General features: G+C 60.8%; 1 protein-coding gene across 4 annotated transcripts in view; it reads right to left on the reverse strand.

Annotated features, from left to right (window-relative positions):
* Positions 1 to 2,800: 2,800 nt before the first annotated feature.
* KDM2A (lysine demethylase 2A) overlaps positions 2,801 to 17,037 on the reverse strand; it is a 54,695-nt gene continuing 40,458 nt past the window's right edge. For 3 of the 4 annotated variants that reach the window (XM_026067670.1, XM_026067678.1, XM_026067687.1), the window contains 9 exons: positions 12,650 to 12,733; positions 10,148 to 10,414; positions 9,850 to 9,981; positions 9,680 to 9,769; positions 8,034 to 8,746; positions 6,722 to 6,885; positions 6,216 to 6,374; positions 5,804 to 6,019; positions 2,801 to 5,612 (listed from right to left, as the gene is read on the reverse strand). In XM_026067670.1, the coding sequence (XP_025923455.1) occupies positions 5,431 to 5,612; positions 5,804 to 6,019; positions 6,216 to 6,374; positions 6,722 to 6,885; positions 8,034 to 8,746; positions 9,680 to 9,769; positions 9,850 to 9,981; positions 10,148 to 10,414; positions 12,650 to 12,733 (2,007 nt within the window). In that variant the 3' untranslated portion in view covers positions 2,801 to 5,430. The remainder of the gene's footprint in view (positions 5,613 to 5,803; positions 6,020 to 6,215; positions 6,375 to 6,721; positions 6,886 to 8,033; positions 8,747 to 9,679; positions 9,770 to 9,849; positions 9,982 to 10,147; positions 10,415 to 12,649; positions 12,734 to 17,037) is intronic. The other variant, XM_026067661.1, reaches the window with a different exon arrangement.

Consider the following 17,037-nt stretch of genomic DNA (forward strand, 5'->3'; position numbering starts at 1 on the left):
CCGCCTTCCGCCTCCGCCCGCCGCGCCGCGCCGGGGCACCGCGGGGTGTGTGAGTGGGAGCGTGTGTGAGAGTGACACCGGGTGTGTGAGTGTGTGTGTGTGTGTGTGAGAGAGTGACACCGGGTGTGTGTGAGTGAGTGTGAGACACCGGGTGTGCGAGTGAGTGTGAGACACCAGGTGTGTGTGTGAGTGAGTGTGAGACACCGGCTGTGTGAGTGCGTGTGTATGTGTGTGTGAGAGTGACACCGGGTGTGTGTGACTCTTTACGTGATGTGTGTGTACGTGTGACCCTGTGCGAGACGCYGTGTGTGTGAGAGTGTAACCCCATGTATGCGTGTGAGACACCGCGCACGTGTGCGTGACAGCGGGTGTGAGAGCGTGTGCGCCCGTGGGAGGGAGACACTGTGCGTGTGGCTGTGGGCCTGTGAGGCGCCAGGTGTGAGTGTGTGCGAGTGCGTGTGAYGCTGGGTGTGTGCATGTGCGTGTGTGTGCGAGGCACACCGAGTCTGACTGTGCGCGTGAGACACCAGGAGTGTGTGTATGTGATACCAGGTGTGCGTGCGGGTGTGGGGGTGCGTGAGAGAGAGACGGGGAGGGTGGTGAGAGGCACACCGGGGGTCTGTGTGTGTGTGCATGTATGTGTGTGTGTGTGTGTGTGTGTGTGTGTGTGTGTGACACCATGCAAGACGCCGTGTGTGTGTGCATGTGAGCTGCTGCACTGGGCCGAGGCAGCCGCCCCGCGCGACTGTGTCCCCGGCAGGGCCGCCCGGTCCCCGGGGCTGGGGCAGGACGCGCGGCCAGCCGGGGCGCCGAGGCTGGCGGAGGGGGAGCGTTAGGTAGCGCCCTTGCGCTGGCGCCGCTCTGGCTCAGCCCTTCGAGGCTGTCGAAAAGCGGCAGGCGAATCCATCCTTGCTCCAGCTCCACTCCCAGCTTCCTCCCAGCCTTTAAATTGAGTCCAGCTGACGGACGGGAAGGAAAAAAAAAAAATCCTTGTGAAAAGCTCATTTCCAGGGAGTTTGGAGCATGGGGAGGGGCAGGAGGTCCCGTGCCACCTTGCAGGTCCCAGCAGGGAGAGGGGAGGCAAACGCGGGCCGTGCCAGGCTGTGACGTGACGGGACGGGAGCGAGAGCCTGGGCACAGCCACGCGGGAAGGAGTAACGAAGCTCACGGTTTCGCTTCGTTTTAGCTGGCTGAAGCAAACCYGGCAGCAGCAGCTCGGCCGCCCCCAGGGATAGGCTGCTCCCGGGAGGCCGCGGCGGTCCTCGGGCAGCAAAGAGGCTGCGGGTGGTGGCGGTGGAAGCCGCTGGAGATGGGGCAGAGTCGCCCACCAGACCCTCAGCTCAGTGAAAGCGAGGACCGGGATTCAAGCGCCGCGCACGGCGCTCCCCGAAGCTTGCTCGACTCGGAAATTCAGCCCGGAGGTATGGCGGCTCCCTCTGAYGGGATGCTTTTTTGGAGGAGGAGGAGGAGGAGATCCCAGGGCAGGAGAAGGGCGCCCAAAGGAGGTCAGGGCAGCGCTGGCAGACTGAGGCTCAGGACACAGCATGCGTTGCAGCCAAAAGGGCAGCCCCAGGCCGGTTGGGGCTGGCGGTTTGAGTCCGAGAAGAGACCCCTGGTTACGTGGGAGGGGTGGCCAGGCTGCCTCCGTCCGTGTTTTACGTGCCTCGCCTCGTAACGATGTCTGGAAGCAAAATGACTTTGCGCACCAAAAAGGAGGGGAATGACCCAGCTATGCCCAAGGTCAGGCTCGAAATGGTCTGAAGGGTAGCAGGGGACAGCTGCAGCAAGAGAAACCCAAAGGAAAGGCAAGGAGGCATCCCGCTGCGGTGCGGTCCCAGCAGCGAGCTCTTGCAGCCCACAAGCTGGTGCCGGACGTCCCCAGCAGTCGGACCGCGGCATTGCCAGCAGCCGGGGAAGGCTCTGCCAACTGGACGGTGCGTTTCGGGAGGTAAAACCCCGTTCCAAGCAGAGCCGGTGCCGGAGCCGTCCCAGCCGCTGTGCGGGGCGCTGGCAGGGCCGGCCCCGGCTGCAAAGCAAACACGAGCGGGTGCRCTGCCTCGTTACAGGGCAGGAGAGCGGAGAGGCGGTTTGGCTGGCGGGGGGAGAGGAGAGGGAAGCCTCGCTAAAACGGGCGACCGCTTCAGAAAGGCTGATCTCCGGCGGGGGTGGAAGCAGCAAAGCTTCGCCCTCCAACGGCGAAGGAAACCGCAGGGAGAAGAGAGGCGGAAAAAGCGCTCGCGTCCGCACGCAGCAGCAGGACGCGGCGCGGCTCGGCTCGCTGCCGGGGTGGGGGACGAGCGGCCGCTGCCGCCTGCTCCCCGCCGCCGCCGCCGCCGCCAGGTTCCCGCACGGGAGCCCAGGCACGTGACCAAGCCCCACGCTTCCTCTCCACCCGGCGGAGGAAGCCCCCCGGGCCGGAGCGGCTGCAGAAGCCGCGGCCTCCCAGCCCAGGCCTCGGCCTCTCCGCTCCCCTCCAACTCGCAGACAAACAACGGGCAGAACCGGGACGCAGGGTTTTTGTTTTTCTTTAAATTTTTATTCCAAAAATCCACCCCCAAGAAACAAAATATTTCCCTTCAGAGGCTGGTATCTTCCCTCCCCCCCCACAACATCTCTTCCATCCCTGTGGTAATATGTCATGAGCAAAGATCCTCTCTAAAACCAGTATCGGAGAATGCTTAGAAAAGAAAAAAGAAAAACAAAACCAAAAAAAAAAAAGCCAACTAGCTCCCCTCCCTCTGCCCCCAGACAAGAAACCCCCCAACCCAAACCATACCGACTGAGAGAGCGTAAGACTTGGTTTGCTTTTACCCTTAATGCTTACATTTAATTTTAAAGCACAAACATCAGAGATGGACTCTAAATCGCCAACAAAAAATATATATTTACAATATTTCTCCGGGGGGAAGGAGGGGGGGAATTGAAACGAAACAAAAACACAACCAAACCCTTAAACAATAGTGACTTCTCTTGCAGGAGTTGTCTTTAGGGAGCAGTCTGGGTTGTTTTTAAATCACTAAGTGATTTATATATATATATAATTCTTTTTTTTTTTTTCTTCTTCTTCTTCTTCTTTCCTTGTGAATTTTCACCCCTCGCCCACCAAGGGGGCTGGGGTGGCCGGTTAGGTGGTAACAAGGGTCGCACCTTGATTTCGAGTCTCTGAAGCCCCAGGCGAGGAGGGGGGGGGGAGCCCGCAGGGGACGGCCGGAAGCCGGCCGACGGCTCGGCTCGGCTCGCCGCCCCGGGGCGCCCCGTCCCTCCCCGGCTCGCCCGCCTCCGCACGCCACCCCGCAGCGAGGGGCTGCTCTCGCTCGGCGCCGAACGCGGGCGTCAGCACGGAGAGATGCTCGCTTCCCTGCCGGAGGAAGCCCCCGACGCCCGCCCGGCCCGGGAAGCCCCAGGGCTGGCACGGGCCCCAAGGCCAGCTGCCTTCCCAGCTCCTGCTAAGCTTTACCCCAAGCTTTTTCCTTTCTCGTCGTGAAACTCAAATCAAGCCAAAGGAAAAAAAAGAAAAACGAAAAACAAAAGAAAACAAAAAACCACCAAAACTTTGATTTTTCTGCTGTCTTTCACAGGAGCCACCAACAAGAGAGACTAAGGCAGAAGGCTTCCACCGCCCAGCCGCGAGCGGAGGGGCTGGCAYGCTCGCTCGTAGTCTCGTGGGTAGTTTTCTGCTCGAAGCCCTCCAGATTCATTGCAGCAAAACTCCCGTGTACCGAGGCACTGCGGAAATCATCACACTTGCATCTCCCTTCTCCGCCTCGCAGCGCTGGAGCGGGCTCTCGCTGGGGAGGGGAGAAAGCGCGGACCAACCCCTCGGCACGGGAGAGCAAAGGCATCTTGCCCAACACCTGGGCATAAATCYTGTGCCAGAGCCCTTGGCGGAGCCAGAGGGGCTGCAGCCGCCCTCTCCTCCCTTATTGCTTTTGAAGCAGCGAGATGACACGCGGGCTGGCCTCCRCGGAGGCTTCCCGGCCCCTCGGCCGTCCTTTCTCTGGGGCTCAGGAACCGGTGGCACACGGTGGGCTGGTTTGTGCTATCCGTACGCATTGCGAGGGGAACGGGGAGGGCCGGGCCAGGCTGGGGGAGAGCGCGCTGCGCAGTTGCTGCCAAGCGCTCGGACACYGGGGAAGAGACGGGGAGCATCTGGTCACAGGCAGAACAGGGAGGGAAATAAAATAGTGACCCAAAAAGAAGATTCCAACCTTTTTTCTTTTCTTGCTTTTTTTTTTGATTTTTTTTGTTTTTTTTTGTTTTTTTTGTTTTTAAAGTGCAAAAAGCTCTCTGCTGCCCTAGAGAGAGGTTCTTTGGACCGACCATTCATTGCAAAGGAAAAAACGGCAGCTAAAAGGGGGTGGGGGAAAGGAGAGGACAGTGGGGTGGGGCGTTTATGCCAGTTCGGCTCCCAGGTCAAAGAGCCCCGGGCAGAGACAGAGCCGCCTTTGCCCTTCTGGCCGTCGCAGCCCCAGAGTGCTTCACGATGCTAGGCCACGCGCAGGGAGCTGGGAAGGAAGAGGAGGCAACTCCTGTCCCCCCACTTGCTCACTCACCCCCGGCTGATGCTTTCCGAGTCCTCCCTGAGCTCTGATGTACCTGTGGTTTCTCCCCTGCTCCCTGTCGGCGCCCAGCCCCGGCCATGGCCGCGGGGCCGCGTTGGGACATGCGCTGCTCCGAGAAGGCTGGTGCTGCCCCGGAGCCGAAGCGCAGCGTCCCCCAGCCTCGTCTCCCCAGCGAGGGGAAAAACATGCCACAAAGCCACCCTGCTCCTGGCCCACTCGTGCCAGCTGCGTGGCTGGGAGAACTTGTGATATCCCGGCTGCGGGGCTCCTGCCCTCAACACTGAAAGAGCCGCCCGGGTGCACAAGAGCAGTGGGAGAAGGAGGGGATTCGATCACAGCCCCTGCAGCCAGATGAGGAAAACCATAAGGGGGGCTGACAGAGCAGGGCAAGCGATGAGCTGGTGGTCGCATGAAGGGGTACGTTTTGTTCCAGCTCTGCTCCTTCTTCCTTGGAGAGACCTTTACCCTCAAGCTTGTGCTAACAGGGAAGTGACAAGTGTTTCAAGGCAAGGAGGAGATGGGGAGGAGGGGAAAAGCAGGGGGAAGAGGGTGCCCCACTTCTCTGCACGGAGACCTCCATTACAACCTCCGCCTTAAGAGCAGCCAGCCTCCAAGATGGGGCTCCCTGCCATTTGCCTGTTCCTCCTCTGGTACTGGCCAGCCTGGCGGGACATCTTCATCGGCAGAAGTCCCAGGGGGAGGAGGAGGAAGGACAGCGGAGCGAGGCCAGCAGTGGCCCTGCCTGCCGAGTTGTGTGGGAGGCAGCAGCAGGACACGGAGGGCAGGGTGGGGATGCGGAGGAGCGGCTCTCCGAGAGGGGTGGGATGGGCTCTTTTCCTTCTCCTCAGTCTGCCTGGAAAGGGGGTCTCTAGCTGATTTTTTGGATCAGCTTCTCATCGGATAGGCAGTAGAGGCTGTTGATGGACAGGTCCGAGATGAAGTGCTCACAGGCTTTGCGGGTGATCTGTTTGCAACCTCGCAGGTCGATTAGAGTGACATTGGAGATACGTCGCAAGTACAGCAGGGCCTGGTCTGTCAGCTTATTGCAGCCTGCAGGGAGACGAGAGAGAGCGAGCTGCAGTGCCTCCACGAAGCCAGCACTGCGCTTCTGTGTGTCAGGCCTGCAAGGCAGGAAGGGAGGAGGGAGCCGCTTCTTGACGGCAGATTTGTCCGGCCAGCCCATCCCCAATCCAGCAGGGCGTGGGGAGGCCAGCCTTGGTCACGGAGAGCACTGTACCCACCTGCCATGTTGAGCTCAGTGAGGGAGTTGCGCGTGGAGGAGCCCACAGCCGTTAGGAGGTTGGCCGACTGGTCCGTAAGGTGGTTGCAGTGGCTGAGGTCAAGGCGGGAGAGCAGGGGCATATGGCGGATGATGAGCCGCAGTGTGGCGTCAGTGATGTCCAGGCCGGCTAGCCGGAAGTCGATCATGTTGCGGAGTTTGCTGCGATTGTCCTGACCTGCAGAGGGAGAGGTGTAGCTTAGTGCGGACATGCAGCTGTCTGCACTGCTGGCTTGGGGAATTCCAGATCTGGCAATGCCTCCCCGCTCTACAATCAAGAAGTCACCTTCCTCCAGCTCCCCACAACTTGTGGGGACCCTCCGTGGTCACGACCACCCCAGCCTTGCCCTGTGGCAGCCTGGGGAACAACTTACTGGGTTTGTCTGTTGGAGGCGTGAGCAAGTCCCGGATCTGAGGGTCCTTGATTCCTACTGCCCACCGAAGATCGAGGGTCCTGAGAAGGGGGCAGCTGGAGGTACTGAGAGCACAGACCGCAGACCAGGAACAGCCCGCTAAGATGAGGTCTTTCAGGCCTACCAGGAGAAGGAAGAGAGGTAACCAGTCAGCCGGGCTCAGTCAGCTCCAAGGCATCCCAGATCTCAGCCCTCTTTATCCAGGCACACAAGGAAACAGCTCCCCTTCCTGCCTGGGGTGGGATGGGGAGTCAGGCTCTACAAAGAGAGAGGTCGAAACACAGCTACTGGGGGCAGGGGGGCACTATCAGCTGCTTCTTAGGTGATGGGATCCAAGCACCCAAGAGCTTTCCTGCCAGCAGGTACCACAGGTGCAGAGCCTGCCTCTCGCTGCAGTCCCGCTGCGGGGAAAGCCTCCACGCAGGCTGGTGGCAGAGATGAGGGATCCCTCCCCAGCCCCTGCTCACCTGGCAGCCTGTTGACAAGCCATGTGAGCTGTTTTTTGGAGATATTGGTCCAGCTGAGATCGAGGCTGACCGGCTGTCTTTTGATGATGCCGCTCAGTGCCTGGGGGGTGATGGACTTGCACCTGCTCAAATCTATCTTTGTCCACAATCTCTTGTCACAGCACCTGGGGACAGGGACAAGGACAAGGTTAGAAGCCAAGGACCGAGAGCCCAGGGCCCTGCATGACAAGCAGCATATCGGTTTGAGTTCCAGGACACATGGGGAGGTTGGTGGGGGCGTCCAGCCACCCAGGGATGCCTAGAACAACCCCAGCAGGATTTTGCTGCCACATAACAAGACTCAGTCACAGCTGTTGGCCTGTTTGCCCCCTCCCGGGTGCTCCTCCTACCAGGGCTAAGATCTGAAGCATCCTTGCTCCCCAGCAGGCAAAACACACTCAGCCTGGTCCCACCCTATGGCCTCAGCAATGCTCCTCGGTTCACTGGGAGCCGCAACAGAGCCTGGAGGTGACACAAACTCCTCTCCCGTGGGAGCCTGGGGAGACTCAGGACCCAAATGCAGCCCAGCTCTGCCCTAACGGCCTGTGACGGGGGAGGGGATGGTCTCACAGCCCCCAAACCCCCAAGTACAGCGGCGTCCAGGTCTCCTGCAACCACTGCAGCACACAGTTCCCATCGGCCGCCAATCAGAGCGGCCCAGGCTGCTCCCGTTGTGCCATTCCCACTACTTGGCGGTTAGAAACCTCCCAGCTTCCAGTCGCCGTCTGTTCCCAAGCCCTGCATCCACAGCTGTCCCGATGCCAGCATTGTCTTTGGGCCCACTGGCCCCCGAGGCATTTCCAGCCAGCAAACCCATCCCCGCCTCAGCCTGCCTTCGCCAGCCATGCGTCGTGAGGCCGGGTCAGGATGGGAGGCAGGGAAGAGCTAAGATCGGGCCGAGCGGTGGGCAGGCAGAGGGCATCAGCACCTTGCAAGGACAAAAGGTGTTTGGGTGACAGCTTGCAACTGTCTCCCAGCAAAGAGGGCAGAAGGAAGGTCATGGACAGGGACGGGAGAGACCAGTGCACATATGGAAGAGGCAGCGGCAAGTAGGGCTGGCTGCAGGGCCCAAGGGCAATGCCGCCTAGCAAATGACAGCTCTGAGATGCAGAGGGAGTGCACTGACGGTGCTGGAAGTGAGCTCCCTTCCTCCCCTTTCCGCCTCTGGCTGTGTTCCTTTCAGGCACAAGGTTTGGTGTGACCATGCTTGGTCCAGAAATCAGGGCACGGGCAGGTCTGGCCGTGCTGCTCCCCGTAGGTCCCCCACACTCACCATTTGTACCAGGTCTTGCACACCCGCATGCACTCGCAGAGCTCCCTGCGAGTGAGGTAGCGGAAGACGGACATCCACACCTCACGCTGCATCCAGCTTTCCTCGCCCTCCTGCGCCCGGCCCCCTCTGCCATTGAGCCGGGCTGCCCCCCCCTCCTCCGCGTTCTCGTCGTCGTCCTCTTCTTCCTCCTCGTCCTCCTCTGCAGCTGCCTCCTCGTCCCCCCCACCCCGCTGGGGCATCCTGGCTGGTGTGTGGCGCACGACCACGCGGGGAGAATGCTGTAGGTTGGTGGAGGAGGCTGTGATAGCTTGCAGTTTAGGGACAATGGAAGTGCCGTGGACGTCTTTGGTGGGGCGCTGCAGCGTCACGGTGAGGTAGGAGCCATGCAGCTTGGCCTTCTCCACCTCCGACAGCTCCTTCTTGCCGCTGGGATTGTTCTCTTTCTCCCGCACCATGGTTCGCTCAGTAGCCTGGAGCCGCAGCAGCTGCCGTCGCTTGAAGCGCTCGTCCCTGCTGGCACTGTGGTGGTCACTGGGGCCGGCTCCTGGGGATGAGCGTGTCACCACACCTCGTGGTGACACCGGGTCGTGGATCAGCTGCAGCATGGGCGTGGGCGAGTTGGGTGGGGGGGTCAGGGGCTCCTCACAACTCCGCAGGGGCCGCAGCACCTTGGCTTGCGCCGTGTCATCATCGCTCTCCTCCACCTTCCGCTTCTGTGGGGAAGCGGGGCAGAAGGTTAGTGGGGATGGAGCAGCAGCAGGCCTGGGGAAGGCACCCCTCCTCATCTGCACCAGCCGTGCCCAGTTCCACCAAGACTAGAGTTCACGCACACCGGTAACCAACACATTACTTCCTCTGAGACCTCTGAGGTTGGAGGGAGTTTCCACTCTGTGCCTAGCAGCCCCCTGCCTCTTGCAGTGGAAACCCTCGGGATCACAGCTCAGCACAGCACATTACAGGGAACAGGGGTGCTCATCATCTCTGCTTTAAGTGCCAGTGGACCATGGAGACACACAGAGACAGGCAGATGTGCACCCCAAGCATGCGCATCACCCAGGGGAAGGTGAAGGTGCCCCCGGCCCACTGCTCTCAGCCTGGCTTGCCTTGGCTGCCACATTTCCATCCACAACAGCAGTCACGGTCCTACAGATGACCCGGTAGCCGTAGGCTGGTCTCCCGGCCAGCTGCTGCTGCACGTAGTCTGCTTGCTGCCTGGCAGAGGGACCCGGGTGCCCTTGCCGCTTCTGCGGGAGCCTGGCCTTGACTCGCTGATGGGCTCTCTAGGAGCACCGGGGACAGAGAGCAAGGGGCTGTCAGCTCCCCCCACTGTGAGAGCCCAGGACCCGGCTGTGGCAGCACCTCCACYGCTGCAGGAGGCTGCCAGGTTCCCCGAGCGCCACTGTGCTGCGCCCTGAACGGTGCCCATCCTCAGTTACTGCCTTACTGGTCCCCTGGGGCTTGCACTGTTCCCTGCCTCCTCTCCAACCCTCTCTGCAAGCCTGCCCACACACCTCTGGCCCTGCTGCCCTTCGTGTCACCAGGCCACTTCTGTGGCCTGGCGTGGCTGAACCCTGCCTACGCCCCAGCAGGATGCAATGGGATGGAGAACCCACATCACCTCTGTCCCAGCATAACTCGCCTCGTACCTGGCCCTTCTCAGCATCGTCACCCTGGTAGCATTTAGGACACTCCCAGCAGTTGGGAAGCTCATCGTTGAGCAGACCTTCCCCGTCCATCTGTGGAGAGGACAGTGCAGGTTAGTGGTTGCCCCTCCCTGCAGCCAAGCCCTGTCCGCCCTGGTGCCCGAGCTGCTCACCTGCAGGCAGCCAGGGTGAACAATCTCATTGCAGATGCAGCACTCCATGAGCTTCTTCTCGAAGTCCTGCGAGTCTTCGTTCTGATCCACCTCCCCACAAAGTGCACAAGTGACTGAGTGAGGCAGCCTAGGCTACAAAGGAAAGCAGGGGTGAAACCAGGGCAAGGGAGGGGCCAAATGTCCCCCAGGAATCAAAAATCTTGTCACTGCCCTCCTCTCTCTGACCCTGGAGAGCCAGACAGGGTAGCTGCCGGGCTGCAGTGGGTTTCTCGGGAAAAGGATCAGGCCACAGACTCACCGCTAAGCACTGTCGGAGGACGCAGGACTGCTTCATGCGACCAGGCCCACCAAACTTCTTCATGTCCCTGCAATAGTGGCACATGCCACACTCGCCCTGCATGCAAGCCTTGCATTTCCGGCACCTCACCCGCCTCCGCCTGGCTCCCGACACGATGGGAGAGACCGTGGGCCTGACGGGTGTTGGGCGGGGGGTTGGCTTCATGGTGTGAGGCTTGGTGATGGGTATGGTGGGCAGGCGGACCCTCAGCCGGGCCTGGAGCTTTAGCTGGCAACAGAGAGAGAGGGAAGTGGCATGAGATGGAGCAGATTGCTGGATTCAGCTTGGATGAGAAAGCCTCTGATCTCAGGCTCCAGAAGGAGCTTCCTAGCTCCTTCACCTCTCTGCAGGAGAGAACTGGAGACAAAGGAGAAGTCTCTATCAGTGCTGCTAAGAGGGGATCTCCTTGAGCAGCACCCATTCAACCTTCGTCTCTGCATGCCAAGGGCTCCCATTACTCCCCTCCTTCCCCTCAGGAGCGAGAACCAGTTCTGAAAAGGGCTGCTGAGGCCTGAAAGCAATGCAGTGCTCCAACAAACACGTTTTATTTCCGAAGCAAGCTGCCAGAGAAAGCTTGCCTGGGCAGCTTGAAAATCTCTCCTGTCTCTCCGGGCCTCCGTGCAGGCTTAGCTCCCTCCCCAAGCAGCGCAAGGGGACAGGGCTTAGCTCCAACGCAAGTGCTGTGCTTCTACAGCGTTTGCTGAGTGCCTGATGCCTCCAGAACTGGAGCTGGCCAGGGTGCCCAGAGCACAGCAGAGCAAGCGCAGGCCTGGGAGAGCAGATCTACCCTGCAAACCTACCTGCAGGGCTAGAGTGGACCAGGACACTGATGTGGACAGGGTTATTTACATCATGAGGTGGCTGCTGGATTTCAATATCCTGCTGGGCTTCAATAGGCTCCCTCAAATGGCCAGAGTTCTGCCCTGGGGGGAAGCTCGTGCTCGAGTCCACAGGGACCCAGCTCAGCTCAGACCCCTAAATCCTGTGTGCATGACTTCTGTCCAGCCAGGCTTTACTGGCCCTGACTGCTCCAGCTGTTCTTTTCTGTGAACTGAAGGCATGATGGGAACACCCAAGCACCCTTATTTACAGTACGGGTGGGACAGCACACCTCTCCAGCAGACACCTGCTGCCACACGTCTCATCAGCCCTCAGAGCAAATAGGCTGGCTGCAGCATCCTTCCGGGGACAGCCCCTACGTTGAGTGCCCCAAAGCTGAAGGGCAAGGGACAGGGCCTGCACCCAAAGGACCCAGCACAAGGACAGGGTCATGGATGTGCCAAGCATCTGACTGCTGCATCCAAAGTGCGCAGACATCTCCAGGTCTCTACTCCCAGAAAAGCTGCCAGAGGCAAGAGGAGATGCTCAACCACCAAAGTTGTGCTCGATCTCGTTGGACAGGGTGAGCAGACACAGGCATCTCCAAAGGGCAATTTGAGAGGCTTGTTTGCCTCCAAGTGCCCAGATTGGGTGTTGCCAATCCTTCCCAGTGTGACAGGGTCCTGCTCTTCCCATACATCAGTCTACCCACAAGCCCGTCTCCCAGCAGGAAGGGAGCAGTGACCTATGGGAGATGTGGGAAGGCAGCCTGAGGAGGGGGATGGAAAGCCTGGCCAGCCAGCCTACAACAGAGGCCGCTCCAAGCGTCTCCATCTGCCCAGCAAGCTTGGCCTGGGATGTGGCCCGACTTTGGGCCCTGGGTTACAAGCACAGTCGGAGAGGGAAGGGCAAGGGCAAGACAAGAGGTCCCTCTCCTGAGGAGCTGGCTGCTCTCCRCAGGGAGAGATTCCTGGAAGGAAGGAGCTGCCTTCTCTGGGGTTGCGAGAGCCAACTCTACAGCACAGGCAAGCATGCAGGTGTGCTGGCAGGGGCACAGACCCAAGGGGGCACACTCACCTAGCGGTGAGGGGCTGGCTTGCCAAGGCTGCCTTGCCCACAAAGTGGGCAGGGTTGATGCTTATCAATTCCCACACCTTGCCCTTCACCTGTCGGGGGAACGCAATAGCACTGTGTGCCCTGACACACAACATGGCTCACGCCTCCCAGGGCTCCCCCTGCCAAGCCAGAGCGCGGCGGGGCGAGCTTCCTTTAGAGAACCGCTCCTTCCACCACCAGCAAGACTCTAGCTCCTCTGAGCACAAACTAGGGGCTGGAACACATGGAGCAGCTGGGGATGACCCAGTTACCACCCACCAATTGAGCAAGGGTAACCAACGCGGATATCCTCAGAACTGCAAATAAATGCATTTGCTCARGGTGCTGTAAAGGCAGCTGAACCCCATGCTCTGCCTCTGCAGYGCTCCCCTTTCCGCCAACTGGCTGGGGCTCCCCAGGCAGATACACCGGTGGTGCCACCGCATCGCAGGCCCAAAGGGCAACTCGGCTGATGGCGGGGAACTGGCTAAACCACGTGCAATACCCTCCCAGGAATGGCTCCTCAAGCCCCCTCCTCGCGGCTCCTACCTTATCTCTCTTGGGCCACTGGACGATAGGGACGCCTGTAAGTGCCAGTTTGGGGTCGCTGTTTGCGTATTCTTCTAGCAGCAGCTGATGGAGAGATTTGGGGGGGGGGGGGAGCAAAGAGACAAAAAGCACAGGTGTGAGCACAGCGAAACAACGCTCCCGCCAGCGAGGCAGGCTCTGACCAGATGCCAAGGACAGCATGCTTCAAACGCGGCTGGGAAGGAGCCCTCCTCTACCCACGCCTGCGAGCAACAAGCCCTCCCCACGTTAGACAGACAAGCTCTGCCGAGTCGATCTGCACGAGCGCTTTCATCAACTGCATTTCAGCCCCGAGGCCCCGCGCTGTGCGGTGGTGGGGGAGAGCGCCGAGCTTTGCCAATCCAGCGGGATTCACGGGGGAGAAAGCGCGACGGTCCCCCCCCCTTCCGTCCCCCCGACGCTCCCCAGGCGCGGAGCAGCTGGAGGGTGGAGTGGATCTAGGATGCGGCACCCCAGCACCCCCTCCGTGGCGTGGTGCAAGCTGCCAGGTAGCTGAAAGCTGCTCCCCCGCACTGCCTCGGGGTTTGGCTTCAACATGAGAGATCCCCAAGCACCAAGGCTCTGCCCTGGGGGCTGCCCCGAACGGGCACGTTGCCCTACGGCGTGACGGGCACCCATGCTCTTGGCAGACGTGGGCTCCCTGCGCTCATCTTTGATGTTTCGGCTCTCCTACTCGCCCGCTTGATTGCGGCCACCCCCCCACTCCCCCAAAAAGCCGTTCCCCGCCGAATTTGCCATTGCAAAAGGTGCTTTATTTACTCGGCGTTGCCATGGCTACGCTTGCAGGAGCCTCCTGCCGGCATCCCCGTGCGCGCCGAGCGCCCGCGCTTCCCGCTGCCAGGCGGCGCCGGGGCCAGGGGCTGGGCTGGCTTCCCCCGAGGGGCTGCCCGCTCCCCGCGCCAGCGCTCCAGCTCGACTCCCGCACAGGGCGGCTTGCCAGCGCTTCCCCCGCCCAGCTCCGGAGGCTGCGGGTGGCAGGAAGCCGCGGCCTCCCCGCCGCTCCCCAGCAGCGCGGCACGCTGCCTACAGACTTCCCGCCTCCCGGGCGACCTTCCCCCGAGCACGCGCTGCAAGGAAAGGTCAGGGTCTGGGGGTCGCATCTGTACACGCACACATGCACGCACACACACGTGTGCGCAGGGAATTGGGGGCTCCCCCTGCCTTGGGCACGGTGGACGGTGGTTGGGGCACGCTCCGAGCCGGAGCGGTCGGTGGGCTCCCGGGGAGCGCCGGGGTCCCGCGGCTGCATCCCGCTCGGAGCCGGGGGTGGGAGACGGCCATCTCCCAACGCCCCGTGCGCTCCAGCGGGAGCGGACAATGCGGAGGGGAGCCTGCAAGCGCGCCGCACGCTTCCCTCTCTGCCCTGGCAGGAACTCGGCGCGAGCCGGCGCGCCCCGCGCAAGCCAAGGGCGAAGGCGAGCCCGAGCGCCAGCCCGAGACCTCTCCGGGGAAGCGGAGGACGCCCGGGTCCCCCCGGCGGTCCCCTCCCGCCCCGCCTGGGGCCGGACTGCCCCCGCGTGCCCTCCCCACCCGCCGAGCGTCGCCAGCTGCCTGACCTTGCGCTTCTGGAGCTGCCGCGACTCTGGGGCGAAGTTTGCCGAGCCCTCTTTGTTTCGGTGCCCGCACTGCGAGGGCTGGGGRCMCCYCCGCTCGCTCGCTCAGTCCGAGCGGACTCGAGCCGGACCCCCGGTCTTCGGGGACATGGTTGGGAGAGCGGCCGCGCCCCCCGCCCCGAGCCGGCCCCTGCTCCTCCCCGGCTCCGGCAGCTAGGGCGGCAGCCGCGTGTTCCTCCCCGAGCCCTTGGGCAGCAAGCGGCGGCTTCCTGAGCCTGAAACAATGCTGCTGCGTCACCCACATGCGGTTCCCAGCAATGCTTTGCAACGGGAAGATGGCAGAAGAGAAAAAGCGAGCGAGCGAGCGAGCAGAGGGCAGAGCCGTTCTGCTGCAGCGCCGGGAGGGGCTGGGACAGGCGGCTGGCGCGGCGCGGATTGGCGCAGGGGCCCGGCCGGCGCGGCCCACCTTCCCCTCCCCTCCTTCCGCCACCGCAATCGGAGAACCCAGGGCCAGCCTCCCCCAGGGCTCCGGGCAGGCTCCGGAGAGCACGGCGGAGAGCCGCTAGCCCCCGCGCGCACCCCAGCCCGCCAGCGCCCTTGCCTTGCTCGCGCCCGGCCTCCCCACCACCACCACCACCTTTCTTTTGTCTTCGCCAGGGCGGTTTTCGGGGCTCCCGCTGGAAGCTGAAGCCGCCCGGGTCTAGGAGACATCGGAGGCGCGAGCGGGGAAAAAGGGCTTTTCAATCACAGCAAGGAAGATGAGCCCCCCGGAGCACGCGGGCTGCAGGCACTGGACCCACACTCTGCTGCCGTGGATGCACGGACCTCCCCTGCCCTGACAGATATCCTACAAGCTAAGTTTGGGAGCGGCTGCGCTCCCGAAGCTGCCGCTAACCGAACTGCTAGAGGGGGACAAATGCACGTGGGCGAAGCAACCGCCAGCCCCAGCTTCCCGACCCTGACTCCAGACCACCGCAGCCGAAATGGAAGAAGACCTTTAYATAAAGCAAGCTCCCCAAACGCAGCTCGACAGAAGAATGACTGCTCCCACTTGTCTGACGCATCCAGAACATCTGCAGGTGACTACAGCTTTTGTGTTTCCTGCCCCGAAAAGCATCGGAAGCAAGCTGCACACTGACCAGACATTTAGGTCTGAACTGTCACCATCTAGATAGGTAACGCCACTGTGACGCCTTGAGGGTCACCACAGGGAAGTCACCCTTGGGCTCTAGGCACAGGCTCTTTGCACGTACTGGCAGATGTTGCTGCCTGGATCACACTGGGGACACTAACACCTGCCATGAGGTTTGGCCCTGTGCAGAGGTTGGGTGTGTTGGGYGCGTGCTCAGGTCACATCTCATCAGGCAGCAGGGCAACTGAGAGGTCTTTGGCCCTGCTTGCTCCAGGGTACGGCATTCCCACTCGGCCCCTTTGCCAAGCGACTGTGGGAAGTGTCAGACATCTCATACTGCTGGCATACACATGGGGGATCTTGCACATGGCTCAGTGTTTCAATCCAGGGTTGTCTAGCCTCTCCGGAGCCAGAGAGGGGAGCCCAGACAGTCCTGCCTTCCCACCAAAGGACAACCTTCTCAGAAGGTGACCTTGACCTTCCTTGTCCAGCCCCAGTGGAAGCAGCCCTCAGGCATCACCGAGTCTGCTCCATGTCCTGTACCCCTTCAGCAAATGGGGACTGTGTGACCTCTCCCCATAGGGCCGACGAGGGAGTGAAAGTGGCCCGAGACCACTCACTCCTCCCAATCCTCTGGGCTTCAACAAGCTTCTCCCAGTCACAAGCACCTGGAGAGATGTGCTCTCTCAGGAAAGCAGATCCCACCTGGCAGATTTACTGAAGCAGGGATGGGAGAGCATCAGGCACAGGGAATATCTCAGGGAGACCTGACCCACAGGAGGAACAGATCAGACAGAGAAGGAGAATAACACGCTTCTGCAGAGAAGCAAGATGTCTCCGATCCTGGAGGAGACCTAGCACAACACTGAGCAGCTGCCAGGTACACAGACAATGCCAGACCAGAGGCTTTGAGATGAGGACCTGGAAATGGGATTTGCATTTCTGGGAGAAACTCTCCTCGTTTCTGCAATGCTTGGTACTGCAACACCTATACCAAGGCCTCCATGTAGAGCCCAATCATAACCCATTTGCAGTAGTTACCAAGGCAGAAGTGCCTGGTGGCACTGCATCACCTGGTTCAGATGTGGGCTTGGCTCACCACCAGTCAGCACACTGCAAGTCTGACAGCCCTCTAGAGATGATCCAACAGCCAAAGGAACTAGACCCTCATAGATCATCCCACTCCTCTGAAGAGTGAGCGAGGGAAACCAGCACACCCTAGGTYGGTTCAGAGATGGACAGAAGTAGTCAGAAGATGAAGAAACCCAGGGTGATGGGACCTCTCTGACGTTCCATCTTTGCCAATGACCTTTCCAAAGATCAAAGTCCAGACAGTGCATGGAGACATCAACAAATGCATAGAGATTTTTTTTTTCCAGCAAGCCATCAGTGCTACAAGGCAGCTACAAGGTGTCACCACCTTGTTTCCTGAAGGAAAATTTTCTCCTAATGCCAAGTTAGAAGTAGTTTTGATTCATGTGGGCCCTCCTGATGAAGACACTGGAGAGCAGCTGGTTCAGAAGGCAGTRACATGGTATCATCAAGAGCTTTCCCAAGGAGACAGGCAAAGCTAGAGTGGTTAAGGAGGACGCAGTGATGGCAATGTGCTCTATCTAAGCTGCCTGACACAGCCTTAACCTTGTCTGGGATGGGTTTACAGAGTC

This window comes from Apteryx rowi, unplaced genomic scaffold (genome assembly GCF_003343035.1).
Source record: "Apteryx rowi isolate R43461 unplaced genomic scaffold, aptRow1 scaffold_1046, whole genome shotgun sequence".
In the NCBI taxonomy this organism is placed as follows: Eukaryota; Metazoa; Chordata; class Aves; order Apterygiformes; family Apterygidae; genus Apteryx; species Apteryx rowi.